The sequence below is a fragment of the Vigna unguiculata genome, chromosome 5 (genome assembly GCF_037176805.1).
Source record: "Vigna unguiculata cultivar grain cowpea cultivar isolate G323 ecotype 2 chromosome 5, ASM3717680v1, whole genome shotgun sequence".
Classification (NCBI taxonomy): domain Eukaryota; kingdom Viridiplantae; phylum Streptophyta; class Magnoliopsida; order Fabales; family Fabaceae; genus Vigna; species Vigna unguiculata.
Genome location: NC_140796.1, coordinates 23645239 through 23667404, shown reverse-complemented (window position 1 = coordinate 23667404; position 22166 = coordinate 23645239). Strand labels below are relative to the sequence as shown.

The 22166-nt window shown below is 33.0% G+C and overlaps 1 protein-coding gene and 1 pseudogene across 2 annotated transcripts; one reads left to right on the top strand and one right to left on the bottom strand.

Moving 5' to 3' along the window:
- Window positions 1–1068: 1068 nt before the first annotated feature.
- On the top strand, window positions 1069–3610 carry LOC114186216 (uncharacterized). The gene is made up of 7 exons (XM_028074257.2): window positions 1069–1411; window positions 1537–1688; window positions 1814–1944; window positions 2109–2326; window positions 2416–2622; window positions 2917–2997; window positions 3081–3610. The coding sequence occupies exons 1-7, from the start codon at window positions 1377–1379 to the stop codon at window positions 3322–3324; spliced, it is 1068 nt and encodes a 355-aa protein (XP_027930058.1). The 5' UTR covers window positions 1069–1376; the 3' UTR covers window positions 3325–3610.
- Window positions 3611–11101: 7491 nt separating this feature from the next.
- LOC114185811 (GDSL esterase/lipase At3g27950-like) lies at window positions 11102–21798 on the bottom strand (annotated as a pseudogene). The gene is made up of 6 exons (XR_014995355.1): window positions 21456–21798; window positions 21249–21353; window positions 20267–20575; window positions 11873–12045; window positions 11520–11789; window positions 11102–11426 (listed from the first exon to the last, which is right to left on the bottom strand). The product of XR_014995355.1 is annotated as a GDSL esterase/lipase At3g27950-like (transcript).
- Window positions 21799–22166: the final 368 nt, after the last annotated feature.

Sequence of the window (22166 nt, the reverse complement as noted above, 5' to 3'; positions counted from 1 at the left end):
CCAATTGTGAATTACATAGATTTTACAAATACAACCATTTTACAATTGTGAATATTAATAAAATATTGTATTAAATTATTGAATAAAAAGTTAAATAACAAGAAAACACATACATAAGTTATAAAACAAGAACAACGATTCTTCTCCATGAGTAATCCGGTCCGATATGATATTGAAAAGAGTTATTAATAAAGTTGTCATAATGGGTAATCCGGTTCGATCTGACTCAATCTATCACGGATTGATGATTTAGTGAGTCAATCCAATCTGACTCACTTTTTAGTGAGCCAAAACAATCCGAACCCGGTTTGCCCCACCACAGGTTGGCAGGTTAAACTGGTTTGCTCACTGATTCACTTAATTAAAAAAAAATACAATTTTTTATTTTTTTCAGTCAAAACTAAATTATAATTACAATTAAAATCTAAATAAACTTTAATACAATCCAAATACAAACCAAAATAAAAAAATGCAAATTATTTATGTGTTGGCTAAAATAAAAATCTAACATAACTCAAATGTAAAGCCTAACTTAATCAAAAACTCTTATGTATTCTTTTATCTGCGGGTTATTGAGCCTACCCGGCTCACCACAGGTTCAACCCGGATGGACCGAGTTCTAGATGAGTCAGGTCAAAAATCAACCTGTATTAAAATTTGTAAAAAAATTTCAATTAAACTCGACCCGAATCCATAATGAGTTGGATTGTCGCAGGTTCCGACTCTGAGAGCTATAATTCTTAAAGTAACACTTATCATAACATTATAGATGAAAAAAGATATGTAATAATTTTCATTCTAAACTAAGTACAGTTTTATTTGATTTTTTATTTATCACAGAAAACACATACATAAGTTATAGTAAAAGTTGAAGAAAAAATATGAAGATAGAAACAAGAACAATGATTCTTCTCCAGATAAAAAGAAAGTAGAGAAGTATGTGGCCAGTGATGAGCGAGAAGGTGTGAGTTTAATGGAGAAGGGTTTGAGAACATTGGTTGGTTGGTTTCCAACAAAGAAATTCATACTAAAGCAACGCGAGAGCCGAAGTCAATGAGGGAAACAACAAGAATGGGCCCAACTCAACAAGAATCTGGAACTTACATTGATCATTACGAATGGAAGAATGCTATACCCTACCAACAAACTCATCTGCAAGGTAGAGAGCAGAGGAAGCAAGCATGGCCAAAGATAAAGAAAAAGTAAAAGGGGAATCCCAAATTAATATACTGAATAATTCTTAGGGAATTGTCCGTTTATGCAAGTTGGGGCAATTCTTACCTCTACCCTTTCTCTATAAATACCATTCCACTCCACCTTTGACCTCAACTTCAACTCTTTCTTGAAAGTTATACATACATCACTATAAACAAATCATGGATTGCAGAATGGAGAGTGCAGAAACTCACAGGTTTTGTTTCTGACATCCATGCACACACACATCACATATACAAGCCTGCATGTGCATCTTAACTCTCTTAACTCATAGTTAAAACACACATGGATATGTGTAATATATAGCTTTTGTTACTGTAGGAATAAGTGTGCAGCATGCTTCAGACAGTTCAACAAACTGGAGCACCTTGTGGAGCACATGAGGATCTCATACCATTCGGTTCATGAACCAACCTGTGGCATTTGCAGGAAACACTGCAGGTCATTTGAGTCTCTAAGGGAACATCTTATAGGTAATAATAATCTTTCTTATTAATTGTTGAGCAAATTGAAGTTGATGGAGTTTCATATTTTTTGAATAGATAATGATCTATTGATTGATGATCATTGTGAATTTTTTATAAATCTGCTTTTCCAGGTCCATTGCCAAAGCAGGAATGCAGAGATATGTTTGCCTATAGAGGGTGCAAGTTTTGCTTGAAAGTCTTTGACAGCCCTAATTCTCGCAGGATTCACCAAGAAAAATGCCAACACTCTGGGACAAATGCTGTAAAACTTTTGACTTTGAATTTCCTGTTACATGATAAAAAAATATGTGCAGTTAATATACATGGAAACAAGAATTGTATATTTTTTATTATTAATGCTAAAAATTGAAAATGTTTTGGAATTATTCATTGCGAATTCCTAACTTTTGGTGCACATTATTACAGGGAATAATTGGTCGCTTTTCAAACTTGGGACTTCGTGATAATTTGGCCATTAGTGGTGGAGTAAGAGGACCACAAGTAGTTGCATTAGCATGTAAAATGGTTGGTGGTGGCAGTGATGGCTCACTAGATCTCTGTGGAAGAGTGTGCTTAATCGATGAGCATGAGAACATAATCTTCCATTCTTATGTGAAGCCACCAATTCCTGTCACAAACTACAGGTTGGACAATTAAACTTAGTTTTTGGAGAGTTTAACCTTATATATATATATAGCTGGTGTAGTGAATGGAGCTACTGATTCATTGACAGGTATGAGACCACAGGCATTAGACCAGAATACCTGAGGGATGCAATGCCAATGAAACAAGTTCAAAGGAGGATTCAAGACTTTCTTTGCAACGGTGAACCTATGTGGACAATTCGAGCAAGAGGAGGAAGAGCAAGGATTCTTGTGGGCCATGGTTTGGATCATGACCTTGAATGTCTGCAAATAGAATATCGAACAGAAAAGATAAGGTAAATCATTCAATTTCAAATTTAGGTTGTCTATCATACATATCTCAGTCAAACATTCTCTTCAGAAATACTTGTAACTTCATTTATGGTAAGTTAAATAACACTTTTCATTAGACCCTACGGGTTACAGTGACAAAGAAGACATCTTGTTCTTGTTGTATAACTTAATTTGTTGATTTGAAGTGCTTTAATCATCCCTGAAACTAATATATGGTGTAGAACAAGCACATATAGGTTTACTACTTTAACACTCATATTCAAATATTGACATAAAAGTCCTTATTGAATAATCAGGGACACTGCAAAATACCCTCCTCTGATGAAAACGAGCAAACTCAGCAACTCGCTCAAGTACTTAACACAAACATATCTTGGGCAAGTATCTTTTACAATTTTCTTACACAAGATGCAATTTTTATGGAGAATGTTTGAAGATTTTGAGGAACATATGCATGCAGGTATGACATTCAAGTTGGAATTCAGGATCCTTATGATGACTGTGTGGCAACTATGAGGCTCTACATGAGAATGAGATCCCAAATACACAGAACACAGGATTACCCTTTGGTGTCTGACCCACAGAACAGGAACAATTTTGCTTCGTGGAGGCAAAGTGAGCTTGAAAGAATGACTCCTGAACAAATGCTGGAAATATCAAGATCTGACTACTATTGCTGGTGCTTGGATTCCTTGTATCCCTGAATATGAGGAAGCAAGTACACAAAATCAGAACCTCATATGAACCACAGGGAATTGGTGAACACAATACCCATTCAACCGATATACATCAATAACTACGTACTAAAAGTAACAATAAAGTGCACCAAAGTTGTATCTTTCTACTAGTTAATAATACGCCACTTAAGCAGAAGCTAGCCTTACACTGCTGTCATAGTGCTAGCACCTTAGAGGCATTGATGTTATGCATGAATATACTTTATTAATACAAAGAATAATAGAGCTTTCATTACGGGTGCATTCTATTTAATTTTGTGTGCTTCTGTCTGATTACTCTTCTAACATCTCTACATAATAATGTAATAAACTAGACATTCTCCAGATATGTACTGATGAACAGCTAACTCCAATTCCAAAAATACAGTGAAATGTTTTCTCATTTTTTTTTCAACAAAAGAATTCCTATTTAGTTGTGTTTTTCAAAGTTTAAGAGATCATTAACTACTTGATTACTTTAAATAAAAATAAGATTAGAAGAATAAGAAATCTTCTAAATATTTTATTGAAGGGAGAAAAAGTCATTGCTTTTTTTTTTTTCAAATAGAAGTTAAATAACACTTAAAGGGAAATGGATGAAGTATTATTAACGCAAACATCTAGCACAAAGAATCCAAGGAACAATAAGGCCCTTTCTGAAGGCTTTTAGAGTTAATATGAGAACCAACATTCTTCACATATTCAATGGTAGTCAAAATCTCTAATGAGAGGGTCATATTTATACCAATATAAACTGAAAAGCTTCCAGGAAATTTGTCACTATAATTTTGAAAAGTATCACCACAGTCAATCGAACACCGATTACCACATGAAGCACCGACAACAGTATTACATTTGACACAAACATCTTTGGGAAAAGTTTCAATTAAATTCAATAACTCTTGGGTCTTTGTTTTAATTTCTTAATGTTATGCTTTCAAAATATATTTTTTTATGTGTACTAACTTTGATATGCTAAAATATATTAATTTTTTTAATATAATAAAATCAATATATTATAAAAATGCAACAGAAAAACAATATTAAAAAACTACAAAGAATCTGTACTCAATTATACAAAAGAATTTGTTACTGAAATCTCACAAAAGAGAATTTTTAAAGTTTAAGGCTTTACAATAGAAGGTGGCGAAACTTAAATACAAATTTTAGGAGAATCAAATTATATTCGTTATGTATAAATTTTTTTTAATTAAAAATAAAAATTTATTTTTTCACATCATTTTCTCTATTCAATATGACAATAATATATATGAAAAAGTAACATAAAGCTATCATAAACAATAATATGTTAAAACTTTAATCATAACATAAAGTTATCTTCAGTGAGAGTGTTTCTCTACGTTCTTTTAATAACTTAAAATCTTCAATAATTGAATCAAAATTGAAATTAGTTGCAATATCTCTTTCAATTTAGATTATCATAGTGCTTGCTAAAATTTCAGCCTCCATCTTATTTCTTAACCTGCTCTTGATTATTTTCATTGCAGAAAAAGATCTTTCAGTTGTAGTTGTAAAAACTGGAAGAGTCATGATAAGACGAAATAATCTATCAATCAAGTAGTAAACTTTAAAATTTGTGTTGTTGCCAAACATATACATAACTCTTGCATTGTTGATAAATTCTTCAAATTTGAATTTTGACGAGCATCAATAATGAAATGTTGAAGTTGAAATTCAAATTAATCTTCTCTTGCTCATTGAAATCCATGGGATAATATTTGTCTACAAGAGTGCAAATTTTATCAATATTAAAAGCTTTATAAGCATCTTTAGGATCCAAAACAAAGCTTAGAATTAAAAACTACATTACTTGGACATTAAATCTACAATTTAACTCTTATAATTGCTTATCAATGGTAACAAAGAATATTTCAACTCTCAAATAATGCTCCATTGTAATATGATCTTTTTGGTGATGAGAGCGTCCTTGCCTTGCTACATAAGAAGCCCCAAAATTAGGCACCTCAATGTCATATTTTTTGCAAAAAAAAGTCACATTTTTTAATAACTTATCCCAACCATTTTCTCTCATGTTTTGAATAAGTCCTTTTATAGAACAAACTAGACACATAACATTAATTATATCCTGAGATTGTTGTTGTAATGCTTGACAAAGAACATCTGTTATCCCCATAATTTCTCTCATCAAATACAAGATCAGTATAAACTCAAATGAGGTCAAGCTTTTGTAAGCATTATCAATATCACCACGTTGTGAATAAGTAGATCCATCAACAGTAATTTTTTCTAGAACTAAACACGTTGCATCATACATATTGATCAAGCTACAAATAGAAGATAAATGGGAGCTCCAACAGGTATCCCCAACTCCTTTTAAAGTACCAATTTGATTTGCCCCTTAACCATCTTCAAGATTGTCAATTTCTAACAAATATGCAATTTCATATAACTTGGCAGTTTGTAATTCATCATGATGTTTACTAGAAGAGCAAACAATATTGACAATAATAGTCAATTTTGAAAAGAATAAATGAATTGGAATAACTTCTCTTGATGCAACAACCAAGGCAAGTTGTAACCGACGAGTAAAACAATGAACATAATATGCATAAGGACAATCAGTCAAGAATAATGCTTGTAATCCATTCCATTCTCTTCTCATATTGCTAGCACCATCATACCCTTGACCACGGATATTAGAAACATTAAGATTATGTCGAAATAGTATAACACAATTCATTCTTCAAACTTATTGTTGTAATGTCTTTAACATGCACAATATCAAAAAATTGCTCTTGAATAAAACTATTTTTACCAGCGAATCTCAAAACAAGAGCCATTTGCTTTTTTTTTTATTCATCATGAGCTTCATCGATAACTATACAGAACTTGGACCCCAATTTCCTCACGAATATGATTTTTTACTTTACTAGAAAGAATATTCAATAACTCTTTTTGAATTGTATTTGAAGTATATTTGGAATTGTATGGAGCATTTTCCAACACAACTTTTGCAACTGCATCATTGTATGATGGAGTTTTATCATCTTAAGAAAATTACCTTGGTTCCTTGATTCAATAGTTTAATGATGACCTCTAAAAGCATAAGCTTGAAGTTATAAAAATCGAACTGTCTCAATTGAAGTCTTGAGACGTAACCAATTCTTCATAATTTGATCTAAGCTTTGCACTTCCAAAACATTCCTAATGTGGAAATTTTGATTTAACAAGTCTTGACAAGCAAACACTGCAATATTGTGTGGTGAACAAGGATCCTTCCCTATGTGGTTAAGGAAAGCACAATTTGTTCCATTGTTAACTTTCCTCTAACTTTTAAAATCTATAAAAAAAAACACTCAAAAAGTTAAAACATGTTGATGACAATCAACTCATTGCTTATTAGAATTCAATGAAAATCAACTCAATTACCTGTAATAATGAAAACATTTGAGTTAGGCCGTCCACTTGGTTTTTTTACTAAAAAGATAGCACGAAAAGCAATATTGCAGCATATTTTAATGCTAAATACTCTAACCATGAAGAAAATAAGTTAAACCATGTGTACTGAAATCTTCTTGGATGATCATCTTTACCAAACAACGGATAATTTTCTAAATGCATTTGATATGGACCCTATTTTAGATAAGCCCTTCATACCTCATCAATTTGATTTGGTGGGTATTGCCAAATTTGAAGATGTTTCCCCAGATCACATTCTAAAGTATTTTCAAATTCATTATATGTAACATTAGGAACCTTAGAGAGTTGTTTTTTCATTTTCTTCAATTTTTGGATTCTCATGAAGTTTCTCAATTTTAGATGACGTAGATGCATTTTTTTCATCTTCATCACAAGCCTTACTCTTTACCATAATTTTTCTAATATAAAATTTTCACCTCTCACCTATTTACCAAAAGATAAAATTATGAATACCTCAAATTAAATTGTAATAGCAAGACTCAATATTTTAAGAAAAATAATAACTTCTAAATGATTAGCTTCCCTTACCTTAGAGTAGATTCCTAATCTTGCTCTTCTGTTCCACAACTTCAAAACCTAAAATAGTTTTATCTACACAAAGAAGAGTTTGATCAACAATTAGAGCATGATTTTATGATCTCTAACAGATAGAGATTTTCTTAGAGCGTAGAAAAGCCTCATACAAGAGAAAAACATATTGCTTCGAACAAAAAAAAAGGATAAAAAGTGAACTTACTCAAAGGAAGAAATTGTTCAGTCTAAAATGTTCCTTAACTCCTCAATTTTCGTGGTGCAATTTGATTTTGAAAATAATAAGGTATAATATATTCCTATTAATAAGTTTATATATTAATATCAATATCAATAATATATTTAATTATTAATAATTTAACATATATATTTATTAGAATTTTGTGTTAGATAAAAATAATTTAACATATATATTGGTTAGATTTTTTTGTTAGATAAGAAATACATTAATATGTTAATCAATTTTCATTTTCTATTGGATGACTTGGATAATTGTAACGTCCCATTTAATTAAGAATCCTAAGTAAAGGAAGCGTCACACAGAATAACATAGTAGTGCAGTCTTGGAGTATAAACACTACTCCTTACAATATCCAAGGAAATCTAAGAAAAGATTCAAGGCACACCACGATACCAGATACAAAGCGAAAAAAAATAGATTGACAATAAATCAAATAAATTCCAAGATAAGACAATACATGGGCCTTAATGAGTTTCAGGCCTCCTGCTACTCTCACCACCAGAGTCAGTACACTCTATGTGAGACTAACTGACTCTTTAGAGTGTGAGGATGCAACCTTACCTTGAATCCTTACTGAATTATATAGATGGGGCACCACCATGAACTCCCACTAACAGGGGTCATGGAATTACGTCCCGACTAACTAAGGCACCACCATGAAGTCTCACCTAGAGGCTCATGGAATTATGTCCTAACCAAACCAAACCATGCTTCCAACAATCAATATAGAATCCTTTATCATGCCAAAACCATGCCACTTTGATAACCAACGATCCTATACAAGCCACATGCCAAGTTCACATTAAACTTATCATTCACAACCATAAACCATTTCACTCATGCATATATATTCACCTCATGCTCTTAACACAATAGTCCAATCAACCATGTGCCAAACATCCAAGACAGAGAAGAAATCAAAACAAGAACGCATTCTCGCACAACTCTCGCTTAGGCTGAAGGTTCTCACTCAGGCGAGAGGCTTCTCTCGCTCAAACGAGCTCCCTTTGCTTAGTCGAGGGCTCGAGGAGTGGGAATAGTAGCTTCCTGCGAGATCTCGCTAAGGCGAGCCCTCCTTGCTTGAGCAAGACTTCATCTCGCTCAAAATGGGAACTCACCGCTTAAGCGACCTCTCGAGCAAGAAACCTGGGTGAACCTCTGTTAGTCTCACATAGGCGAGACAAGCTCGCTTAGGTGATATTATCAGTTCTCGCCACTATTCGTACCTACATCAGCCATACTTGCACACCCAAAACACAGAACATAACATTTTATTTAACCTCAACAACATACACTTCATACAAGTTCGAGGCAAATCAAAAATAGGCAGCAAACTAGAGATTTCGAGGAACCCTAACTTCCTTACCTGAAAAGAGCTAGCAAGCTACTTCGACGCCTAAGCCCACAACCATAGCAGCTCCAAGAGTAGATTTAAGAGCTGAAAATACTGACCTAGAAAGAAAAAAAATTTAAACTCGGGAATCTCTGTTGGCCCACAAAGAATAGAGTGGAAGGAAAGAGTATAAGGGTTAGGGGTCAACTTACGTGAAGTAGAACGAGCTTGAGTGGACTTGACAGTAGCGGAGATCAAACCATAGCAGAGCTCTGGGGAGGAAAAAGGAGAGTAAGGTACGAGCTGTTTTGCAAGAATGACAAAAGTGAAAGGGGTTTGGCTGCCTTAGGGGCCTTGTACACCCTATGGGCCAACCCTTAGGCCCATTAGATTGGGGCAGCCCTTAAAAGAAAGGGTTAGAATATAAATGGCCTTACTATAACATTCTCTTACTTTTAGGTTGCTTATTGCAGATACATTTATTTTTTTATCATAATTTTATTCATTAATTTATACTCAATTATATTTATTTTATTTATAATGAAACATTAAAATACGATATTTCTTATACAATTATATAGTTTATACTCTATCTTAGAAATAATCTCGTGCGTTGCACGGATCAAAAAAACTAGTAAGAGTACATAATCAACAATAATTAAAGAAAAATATAAATTAATTTTTTTAAGCAATAACCAAGGGAAGATAACATTGTTATAATATTAATATGAATTTGACTAAACAAATTACAAGTATGTTGAAATTAAATAGAATCATTCATATCACTATAAGAATATTATTATTTATCTTATTTTTACTTTACTATTCTTCTTGTTCACTGAATATTGAAATTTGTTCAAGTCCTTTGACATATACATATCTTCCTTTTCCTTCTTTTTTGTTTACAATTCAGGACTTTCAAAGGATAAGATGTAACACGACAATCCTTCCCGAAGTCTCAATTTAATCTTATGCACCTTATATTTTTTCTAACCTTCGTCCTTTGTACTTAAACATGTTTTCCTAAAACTCAAAAAACTGAAAAATATATACATTTTAGCCAATCACTAGTGTAAATATGTTAATTGTTTTAGTATAATGAATTTAAAAATATAAATAAATATAGTATAAATATTAATATTATATTATCATTAATAATTTATATATATTTCATAAATTTTTTATTAAAATAATTATGATATGACATTTTATTCTAGTAAATAATTATTTTTGACACACATTTTATCGCTTTGAATAAAGTTGTTGTGATAAATTAAAAAATTGTCACCAATAATATATAACTAGAGACAAATTTTATATTTATCACTATATATTATAATTGTATGATGACAAAATTATTCTTAACATATGAAAGATAAACTATACATTCAAATTTAAAATAAGAAAAATTAAATATTTTTTTCTACAGATACATTTTACAAATTTTATATTAAAAATACTATGATATGACATTTTATTTTAATAAATAATTTTTTTGAAATATATATTATATCACTTTTAATAAAATTGTTGTGATAAATTAAAAACTTGTCATAAATCATATATAAATAGTGACAAATTTTATATTTATCATTATTGCAATTGTATGATAACAAAAATATCCTTAACATAACATATAAAATATAAATCACATATATTCAAATCTAAAACAAGAAAAAATAATTAGTTTTTTTATAAATATATATATATATATATATATATATATGAATTTTTTATTAAATATATAAAATGAATTTTGTAACAAGTTATTATCCAAAAATAATTTAACAGTCTAATAATCAAGAATTTGTTACAAATAATAAATAACTATTGATTATAAATATTTAATAGATTTTATATGAATTAAATATTCTTATTATAAAAAAAACAGTTTTATTATGTAACAATTTTGAATAATTATTTGTAACATTTTTTTTTAACATAACTATTGTAACAATTTTTTAATTTTATCATTATTATACTCAGTATCTGTGATAAATTAAAAATTAGTCACATTATTATACTTAGTATCTGTGATAAATTAAAAATTAGTCACAATTAATATATAAATTGTGACAAAGTTTATATTCGTTACTTAATTTATGTTACAAAAATTTATATTTGTTGCAGTGAATGCACACTAAATTTACATAATTATATGTACTTTTTTTTCAAAAAAATAAATTATGATATCTGACTAATCAAACAACACCCTTCATTTCTTGAATATTTGTATAGGACAATTTTTGAAGTGCACACAGAGAATAAAACTATGCTTGAGTTATGGTTAGAAACACGCCTGCCTAATGTCAATTGGGGGCTCAGAGAACGTTCCAGAAAGAATTTTTTTTGCAATCAAGAGGTTTGCGGCTTGAGAGTAGTGAATGCCATCCCAGCTAATGAGTTGAGATGAATCTTTGCATGCATTTCCATAAAATGTTTCATTTTCTGTGCTTTTCTTCCCACAAGTTATCTGGTAACCATGGTAACTACCACAGCAAAACTTCATAGGATTGACAAAACCTGCTAAAAAGAATGCTATAAGTTAATTATCCAAAGCCAAAACGAGAGAATGTAATCAATCCACTTAAACACTTTTGTGTGCATAAAGATCACCTAGCTTCCTTGCATTACTGATAAGTTCATATTTTGCTTTATACACATCAACATAAGTGAATTTGGCCAGAGGAAGATTTGTTCTCAATTGAGATGTTAGGACCTTGAGTTGGCTATTAAATTCTTGAGCAATCTCATTTGAGGTTTGACACAACCATTAGCATCGAGGTTACCCTGCTTTGACTCATAAGAAAGGAAATTGAAGGGCAAACACCCAATGGGGCCTGTGTTGTGAATCCAGAATAGTCTTGCTCCCTCATTGTATAATTGCTATAACATCATACTTAACAAGTATTAACTTCAAAGAATAAATTGCAATATGAATTTTCTCACCAAGGCGTTAGTTTCTTTACCTGTATTAATTGTGAAAAATTCCTCAAGATATTAGGAATAGATTCTCGAACTTGTTCCTCTGACGTGTGCTGAAAACCATATGCAAGATCGTTTTGTCCAATGTCAAAAGTATATAAGGCTCTAGAGAAGTCATTAGGCCTTGGAATATTGTTTTTAAAAGAGAGTTCTGTTCCTGACATATCACACAACACAAGGTTTTGTAAAAAAGAATTAATTATATTATTAATACACCCTAATGCTAGAGACGTCATCAGGTCTTGGAAGATATGTTATCAAACTAACATATGCATTGTCAATATGTGCTTCTAATGCTAGACTTCATTGTATATTAATTTAAATTTTCATTCAAATTAAATTGTGATTGGTTGATGAGTAATTCGAAAGGCAAAGCACAATTAATATTAAAAAAAGTTGAAGAGATGGTTTCTAACAGTCTAAGTTAAGAAAAGGAAATACATATACACTGGACAATTTCTAGGTATTGTCCAATACAGAGCATTATAAAGTTTTTAGCCATAACTTCAATATACAATTCATTGGTAATACCACTCTTAATGAGTATTATAATTCTAGTGTACTCATGAATGTATATCATTTTAAGAATTTTTGTCTAGTGTATTTAATAAGTATGATGAAAACATGAAAGTAAGGATAGAGAAAATATTAGATTAATAAACAATCCATTAACTAACTTTGTTATATGTAATATATTTATATGCATTCTTATATTTACAAATCTTTCTTAGTGATGAAGACCTATGTTATGTTGATATCAAACTTTTGGCATAAAGCGAAGGTGGTAAAATAGAAGGAAAAAATGACTTCAAGGATGATACGGCTGTTATGGAATTTAACGGTAAAACTCCACATTTCTTCGAGGGAAGGGAAAAAAAAAAACCTCCACAACCACAATGGTCTCCAAAATATTCTCTGCCTTATTCATAACGAAAACCATATATAGATATATGGCCAAGGAAAGAGACAACATTGAGTAATTTCTAAAATAGCAAAACAAATAAATCTCAACATAATAAAGCAAATCCTAACAGAATCAATTCATTTTGTAGCCCTTAAATTTTAGAGGGGCCTGACGGTTTCTAGAAGGATTTCTCTTCAGCTTTGGCTTGGCTTTTCCAATTGTGTCCTCCACTTCACTTGGGTTGGGCTGTATTTTCTCATCCCCCAATTTATGGCCCATAACATCTTCTTTCCCCTGCACAAACACCATGTCCTCAAGGTGTAATGTTGGATAAGCAGATTAAAGCTCCTGGAAATCTTCCCATGTGGCATCCTCTGGAAAGAGACCGTCCCACTGCACTAACACACATTGTGAAGAATTATCACCCACTGCCACTATAGCCAAGGGTTGAACAATAGGTTGAGTAGTGATGGTGCAAGGAGGTAATGATAAAAGGAGTTGTGCCAGTGAAAGGTTTCAGCAGAGAAGCATGAAAAACAGGGTGAAGTTTAGCTGCAGGTGGTAGAGCAAGGCGAAAAGCTACATCTCCAATACACTCTATGATTTCAAAGGGCCCATAATAACGCTTAGAAAGTTTTTGTATTCATGGTTCTAATAATGAATGTTGTCGGTATGGTCGAAGCTTAACCATCACGTGATCACCAAGCTTGATGGGGCAGGAATATGCTTCTGGTCAACAACATGCTTCATCACCTCTTGGGCCTTTAACAACTTTGCACGTAATTTGTTTAAAATTTCATCACGACAAGCCAATTCAACATCAACAGCATCAAGCTTTGAGTTTCCCATGCAGTAACTAGGAACGGTAGGAGGAGGTTTACCAAACATAACCTCAAAAGGAGAAAGCCCGGTGGATGAATGAATAGAGGTGTTATAACATCATTTTGCCCTTAAAAGAAACTTGCCCCACGAAGTTGGTTTGCAATGAGCAAAGGACCACAGATATTGTTGAAGGACTTTATTGAGGATTTCAGTTTGGCCATCACTTTGGGGATGGTAAGCCGTGGACATCTTTAGCTTAGTACCATTGAGACGAAATAGTTCTTGCCAAAAGCCACTCATGAAAATGGCATCTCTATCTAAGATAATTCTTTTCGACAGTCCATGCAACTTACAAACCATATTGGCAAATAATTCAGCTACCGTGAAAGCGATATAGCTAGAAGGAAGCACACCAAAATGTCCCGCTTTGGAGAACCTATCAAGAACAACAAAATGGTAGTATGACCCTTGTAAAGGGGTAGCCCAACAATAAAATCAAGAGCAATGTCTTCCCATATGCCATTAGGAGTGGGAATGGGTTGCAAAAGACCATAAGGAGCATGATTCGGAGCCTTCATCTATTGACAAGTCATGCAAGATTTTACAGGCCAATGGAAATTCTCATGGAGCCGTTGAAATGTTTTATGAAATTCAAAATGGCTACCCAAGGGGATGCTATGGTACTCTTCAAGCAACAAGGACTTAAAGGTAGTGTCGTCACCAATATATATTTTTCCTTTATACAATAGCAAACCATCTATAATGGAAACCTTTCATGAGAAGTGGGATCAGTAAAAACTTCGGAGTACAATTGCTTTAGTTGGGAACAAGAATCATAAGAAGCCTTGAGCTTGTGAATAAATTCATAATGAAGGACAATAAGGGCAGCAAGGAGACCTTCGTTAAACTAACGAGACAAGGCATCAGCAGTACAATTAGAGGAGCCAGGTTTGTATTTTATCTCATAATCAAACCCCAATAGTTTGCACAAATAATGTTGTTGCTTCGGAGTTTGGATCACCTGTGTCAGAAGTTCTTTTAAGCTCTTTTGATCTGTAAAAATGATAAACTTGCGGCCTAGTAAATAATGTCGCCATTTTTTAACAGCTTCAACAATGGCGTGTAAATTTCGAACGTAAGTAGAAGCATTTCGCATCCTATCACAAAATTTCTTGTTGTGAAACAAATTGGATGACCCTTCTAAAGAAGTACAACACCCATGCCCCTTCCAGACGCATCCATTTCTAATTGAAAAGGGATCTCAAAGTTAGGTAGAGCAAGAACAAGGGCTTCAGTCATGGTTTTCTTCAAGTCATCAAAGGCTTGTTACTCCACTAGAGTCCAATGAAAGGCGTCTTTCTTCAATAAATTAGTCAGAGGTGAAGCAATGGTAGCATATCCTTTTTTAAAGCAGTAGTAGTATCCTGTCAAACCGAGAAACCCACGCAGTTGTTTCACGCCATGAGGGACTAGCCACTCTTGCATTGCCAAAATCTTGTCATTCTCTGGTTCCACACCCTGTTCCATAATTATATAGCCTAGATAGACAACATTGTTTTGTGCTAAAACGCACTTGGATCTTTTTAGAAAGAATTTGTTATCTAATAAGCATTGAAAAACAAGTTCCAAATGGCTTATATGTTCATGTAAACTTTTATTGTAAACTAAGATATCATCAAAGAAGATAATAAGAAACTTATGAAGATGAGGGCGAAACAGCTTATGCATAGTGCTCTGAAAAGTCGAAGGAGCATTGCATAGTCCAAATGGCATGACAGTGAACTCATAATGGCCTTCATGAGTTCGAAAGGCAGTTTTATAAGATTCCCCTAGAAACGTACGAATTTGGTGATAACTAGAACGAAGATCCAGCTTAGAAAACCACTTACCACAAAAAAATTCATTGAGAAGTTCATCCACGATAGGAATTGGAAAACAGTCCTTGTTTGTGACTGCATTCAACGCGTGATAATCCATACAAAATCACCATGTTCCATCTTTCTTACGCACGAGCAATGCTAGGGAAGAAAAAAAGCTCAAACTCTTCTGGATTACACTAGAATGTAACATCTCTTCAACCTGTTTCTCAATCTCCTGTTTCTGAAATTGCGGGTATCGATAATGTCGCACATTGACGGGATTTGTTCCTTCCAACAATGGAATTTTGTGATCAGTAGTTCTTAAGGGAGGAATAACGATGAAGCGGAGACTCAATTTCTGGAAGAATAGACTCTGTTTCTCCATCCCTAAAAGACGAAGGTTGGGCCTGAATATGATAATATTCACTAATTGAATGAGTGACTTGAAGTCGTTTAAGTTGTTGGGATGAAATTTCATGGGCTTTAGGCCTTGGAATTCCATGGAGTTGCACCACCTGGCCCTCTCTTTTGAACCTCATAATTAACTTATCAAAATTAGTAAGTATTGGACCTAGACTTTTCAACCACTACACTCCCGGAACTAAATTCGCACCTGTTATAGGCAAGACAAAGAGGTCTTCAGTGAACAAGTGAGGCCCAATGTGGATTTGCACCTCTTTACACAACTTGGAGCATTGTAACTCCTCCCCATTACCCACTTGAACAGAGAAACCTTGGGCTGGGATAATGTCGAGATTTAAAAACTTCACCAATCGTTCCTGCAAAAAGTTTTGTGTATTCCCACTATTTATCAAAATGGACAATTGGGCCTTGCCAATCTGGCCCAATACAGCCAGCGTTTGAGGAACCAAATGGCCCATGAGGGCGTGAAGGCTAATTTGGGCTAGGGAAGAATCCAATGGGTTTTCGGGTTTGGTTATGATTGGATTCTCATCAGATAATAACTCTTGAAACTCCTCATCAACCCTTGATGGAGGTTTTAGAGTTAGGAGAACCATGCACTGACGTTTGCAACGATGACCTCTAGCATACTTATCATCACAGTAATAGCATAAGCTTTTTTCACGTCTGGCCTAAATTTCTTCGACGGTCATGCTCTTGAGGATTGGGGAATGATTAGTAGTAGCAAAGTTGGTTGTGTGAGATTAGGAGAAAGGGTTTGTGTTTTGGTTTAGGGTGGTTTTCTATAGGGTGTTAAGGATGGAGGTTGAGGTGTAGGATTTGTAAGGCTTGGACTGTGTTTGGGATTTGGGTTTCGGTTGGGCATCTTCGAATTTGGCCACATAAATCTTGGCCAAATTAATAGCATCGATGAGTGTCGCCAGTTGACGAAAGCGCACCTCCCGCTGTAACTCAGGTTGAAGCTTAAAAATGAAACAACTAAGGTAGAAACTCACAGGGAGATCAGTGATTCAATTAGCGAGACCTTCAAACTGTTGTTGATATTCACGAATCGAAGAAGTTTAGGTAAGTTTAAACAATGCACTGGCAGGATCCTCAAATCGTGATAGGGCAAAGCGAGATTGAATCGCCTTAAACAGTGCATCTCAATCCTTAATCTGATTATTCGCCACCATCCAATAATACTAGCTAAGAGCTTCTCCCTCCATGTTTTCGCTATTAGTGTTTTGCGATATTAGTGTTTTGCGATACTCAAAATACTGTGTGATCTTGAAGATCCACCTTAAAGGGTCGTTCCCATCAAAACGAGGTATCTCTAATTTCATATAGTGTTTGGATGCATGTGTGGAAGAAGGTGAACCAGGATTTTCGATTTTGCTTTCCAAGAGCGTGAATCTGTCCTCCAGGCACTGGTATTCACGTTGAAAGGTAAGATGGTTTTCAACCAGTTTAGAAAGTTGAGTGTCACTAGAAGAAGCAAAAGAAGGAGCCATGGTTACTCTCAATGAAAGCACCAATGATACGGTTGTTATGCAATTTAACAGTAAAACTCTACCTTTCTTTGAGGGAAGGGGAAAAAAACCTCCACAACTACAATGGTCTCTAAAATATTCTCTGCCTTATTCATAACAGAAACCATATATATATATATATATATATATATATATATATATATATATATATATATATATATATATATATATATATATATATATATATGGCCAAGGAAAGAGACAACATTGAGTAATTTCTAAAACAACAAAACAAATAAATCTCAATAGAATAAAGTAAATCCTAACAGAATCAATTCATTTTGTAATCCTTAAATTTCAGAGGGGCCTGACGATTTTTAGAAGGATTTCTCTTCAGCTTTGGCTTGGCTTTTCCAATTGTGTCCTTCACTTCACTTGGGTTGGGCTCTATTTCTCATCCCTTAATTTATGGCCCATAACAAAGGGTTAGTGGTAACCAATCAAGAAATATCACAAATACTTAAGTTAAATTCTAATTCAATAAGAAAGACTTGATTATCCTTTTTATTTCGATCTTTAATTTAAATTTCCTTTTTTTTTTTTTTTGCCTTGAAGTTAAATTAATATACTGTTGTACTTAATATGTTATAATCAAATTACAACATCTATTATCTAAAATCTAGTTTTGTTAACTTTATATGTTTATTGATGATGATTAAGGATTGTTATAGTTATGTTACAACCTTTTATATATATATATATATATATATATATATATATATATATATATATATAACACTTAAATTTAATTGGTTTTTTTATTTTTAAAGACTTTGTAAGTCAATATCAAAATTAATGTAAATATTTAACGACTTCTTTAATTAAACAAAGGCATACTACTTAACTTTTTGTAGTAAATGATTGTTTCACTCTCACACATGGAAAGTTAAAAAATTCAATTAAAAATTATTTAGTTACTACATGGAAAGTAAACACTACATGAAAAAAATTCTTAAATAGCAATTTTAGAGATGAAAAATAATTAGTTACTATAGTGACTAATTTACATACCAATTTATAAACTTAAAATTATTGGTATCAAAGATAATCTCTATTATGAATAAAAGATTGTAATTGACTTGTGAATTAGATAGACTCTAAATTGGTTACCAGCATTAGCTACCAAGATTTTGCTTCCAAAGGAATTAGAGTCTAAATTAGTTTCTAATTAATTAGTGACCAATATAGACACTAATTCCTTTGGTAGTCGGACAACTAATGTTAGACACAAAACAATTATAATTTTTTATTCCTAATAGAGACTATTTTAGATATCAATAATTTTATGTTTATAAATTGGTATCTAAATTAGTCACTATAGTGACTCATTATTTCTTTTGTCTCTAAATTTGGTTGATATTTAAGAATTTTCTTGTAGTGATAGTTTCACCTTTAAGTATCTAAATTGTTTTGTCTTTGAATGTGTCTCTCACACTCATTGTGACCAAGTGGCTTAGGTAGATGGTCGAGACAGATCGTCTTAGGCAGAAGGCTGAAGGTCGAGACATGCCAATGTAGACGGGAGGTCGTGATAGGTTGGTCAATACAGAAGGTCTAGACCTAGGCCAACGATAAAGACAGGTGGGTCTAGTCTGAAAGTTGGTTCAAGATGAAGTTTTAGTTTTCATACTAATTGTTGCTTATGTGTCCAATAATATATTTAAAATTTTAATATTTTTTTCATGTTTAAAGAAAGCCAATTAGTTGGTCTTAGCTCATAGGACTCTTTTGGGCATTTTGTCTTGTGGGTTTTTCTGGCACCAACTCATACGGGTCAGGGTCCAATCTTATGGACTAGGCCAAATTGATAACTTTATAGAAGAATCTTTAAAATATTTTCTCTTATAGCATACTTTTTACACCTTTATGAAAAAGTTGTTAATGGTTATGATATATAATATTTTTTTACCATTTACTTTATGTTCAAACTTGTTAAAATATGTAACTCATACTACTTAATGTTGGTAGCCTATAAGAACATGATAACAACATGAGTTAGTGGAATAAACATCATTAAAATAACTAAATATTTAATATGACACTAATAAGGTAATAAGGTTGTTGCTTCAAGTTAATCTAGGTTCATCTAGGTAAAAGCTTATTAAAATATTATAAATTGACTTTATGAGGAATAAATTGGTCATTCATTGCACATTTATTAAACCTTCAATATGTTTTGCTAACTTGAGTGTTAGATTCAGAGAAATGCGAAAGAGATATTCTAACATGTCCTAAAATTCAAAGAAACAAGCAAGCAAGCATGAGAGAGTAAATTGAAGAAAGCATCTCAATCTTATAAAGTAATTTCAATCCTTGTAAGAACATTTGGTACCTATCATAGGACTGCAACAATTGTATATTGTTACGACTAGTTGATCCATTATACCCTATTAGAAGGTTTAAATAAGACTTTTATGTGAATTTGATTATAACAAAGACTATTAAGTAATAAAAATCATTGGTATCAATTCTCTAACTTGTTTAGTTGTGCAATTGAAAGTAGTAAAGATAATAATGTTCTCATCAAGATTTATGAAAAGACTGGACAACTACAAGACATTGTTTGATCGTGTATCGCATATCGTCTAACATGTTCTTTACTATGTTATGTAAAATTATTGAAGTTGTAATGATAATTAGATAAATAACAAAATTAAAATAATTATTAACATATAACTTATCTTTAAATTAAATCTTTCAATGTCTCTAAAAATAATCAAGGAAACAAATAATCTTATACAATTATATATGATTATGTTTAATTGTTGTAGATGCATATACCGTTTGAAAAGTTTTATTTTGTAGAGATATTTGAACGTTGGAGAAAAAAGATCAAACCTTCGGTGTTCTTTGATATCAATATGAGAGATGAGCCCGTCCGGGTCGTTAGGCTCATCCGGGTCATTAAGCTCGTCTGGGTCGTCATGCTCATCCGGTTCGTTTGTCCGTCCGGATGGTCAGGCCTGGTCGGATAGTCGAGTCCAACCGGATCCTTGGGCTCGTTCGGATCGTAGGGCATGATCGAATCGTTAGACCCATTTGGGTCGTCAGACCCGTTCGGGTCGTTGGACCCGTCTGGGTTGTCGAGCTTGTCAGGGTCATCGGGCAGGTCCGGGTCGTTGGGCCTATTTGGGTCTTCGTGCCTTTCTGAGTCGTTGGGCATGTGCCATAGATAAAAATATATTTTAAAAAATAATATATTTTTCATGTTGAAGATGAAAGCCCATATGGATTAACCCTGACCCACAGGATCTTTATAGGATTTTTGGTCCTGTGAACTTTTTTGATGAAGACTTTTTTTTAATGTGAACCTTTTTTACCCTAGTTCACATGGGCCAGGATCGAGTTATGTGAACTGGACCAAATTGACACCTCTAATCACACTAAATAAAGTTCCTGTCAGCAGGGACACGGTAGGAGTGCTAACAAACACTTTTTATGGCACACTTTATACTGTTGGCGATAAAATCATGAAAAGGATATGAAATAAGAAGTAAAACCAAAAGACATGTGATTCTTAAATTCTGACCAATCTAAAGTGTTTGTAGAAAATGTCTTTCTAGTGGTGTCCTTTCTCTCCGACCATTCTGCTTTGAAAAAGTGAGTTTCTCAATAATGCAACCTAGTTTATTATTTTAGTACTTTATTAAATCCTAAATAATGGAGAATCAATCTATCACGGACTAAGTCGGAAAAAAAGAGTGAAGAAAGAAAAACTAACTGTTGTTAACCAAAGGGTGATAGAAGAGGATTCTGGTGCGGGATTTGAACTGTATGAACTGTGATATTTGAAGGCCAAGATGGAAAGGACTATAACCACCTGGAAGAATCGACGAGCCTCCAGTGGCAAAGTTGGCTCCATGCCTGTAATTGGATCCAACCGGGTTCAAATAAGCACTCAGGTATGGTACCTTTAATTCTTCAGCTGCATAGAAAGGTTCGTAAACCAAACTAAAATTTAGTACATAGTGTGAGTGGTTCATGTTGTGAATGAGTGAAGGGTGATTAAAGAGTGTTTTTGGCTTACTAATGAAATCAATTATGAGACGGCCATCACAAGCTCTTCCGGAGAGGCTTCCCAAGAAGTTTTGTCCATTGGGAGGAAGCACAACGGTGAATGCAGCAGAAATGGCTCCGGTGTCTGAGTTTGAGTCGCCAAAGTTGAAAATTGCTGGGTACTCACAACGCTTTGACCCTTGCACAACCCAACATGAACTCAACACACCAACAAAACTCAAACAAACACATTTCAGTGCAAACATCATCAGCATCCTCGATGGCCTCACGCGTATATGGGAGGAAAACTTATCCTAGCTACTCAGACACTGAAAAAAGTACCTTCCAAGTATTTTATTTTAAAGGTGTGTTTGTTTTTATCTCTATTTTACTTATAGAGTTGGTACAGCATACATTTTTTAACCAAGTTCAATTTATAAATACTCAATGATTTCTATAAATAAATAATACAAAATGGAAGCAACACAAACAAACAGAGTTTATACACGTGTTATAACCACGATTTAAAAAAAAAACAAAAAACAAAAATAAAACATAACTTATCTCAAAGAGGAAAAATAACAATAAAAATTCTCTTAACACCCTTTAATGACTATTTAACAATTTTTAAAAAGAATAAAATAATTTTAATAAAAGTTAATTTTTATATTTTTAGAATAAAAAGAAAGTGAATAATAACAAAAAAATAAATTAATCTCAAAATACGGGTATCCGAAAAATA

What these genes read in the sequence shown, in the direction of transcription:
- LOC114186216 (XM_028074257.2), top strand. Translation starts at nt 1,377, where the DNA reads ATGGATTGCAGAATGGAGAGTGCAGAAACTCACAG. An exon ending in AACACTCTGGGACAAATGCT is followed by an intron (nt 1,945 to 2,108) that starts GTAAAACTTTTG and finishes ACATTATTACAG; the next exon opens with GGAATAATTGGTCGCTTTTC. An exon ending in ATTCCTGTCACAAACTACAG is followed by an intron (nt 2,327 to 2,415) that starts GTTGGACAATTA and finishes ATTCATTGACAG; the next exon opens with GTATGAGACCACAGGCATTA.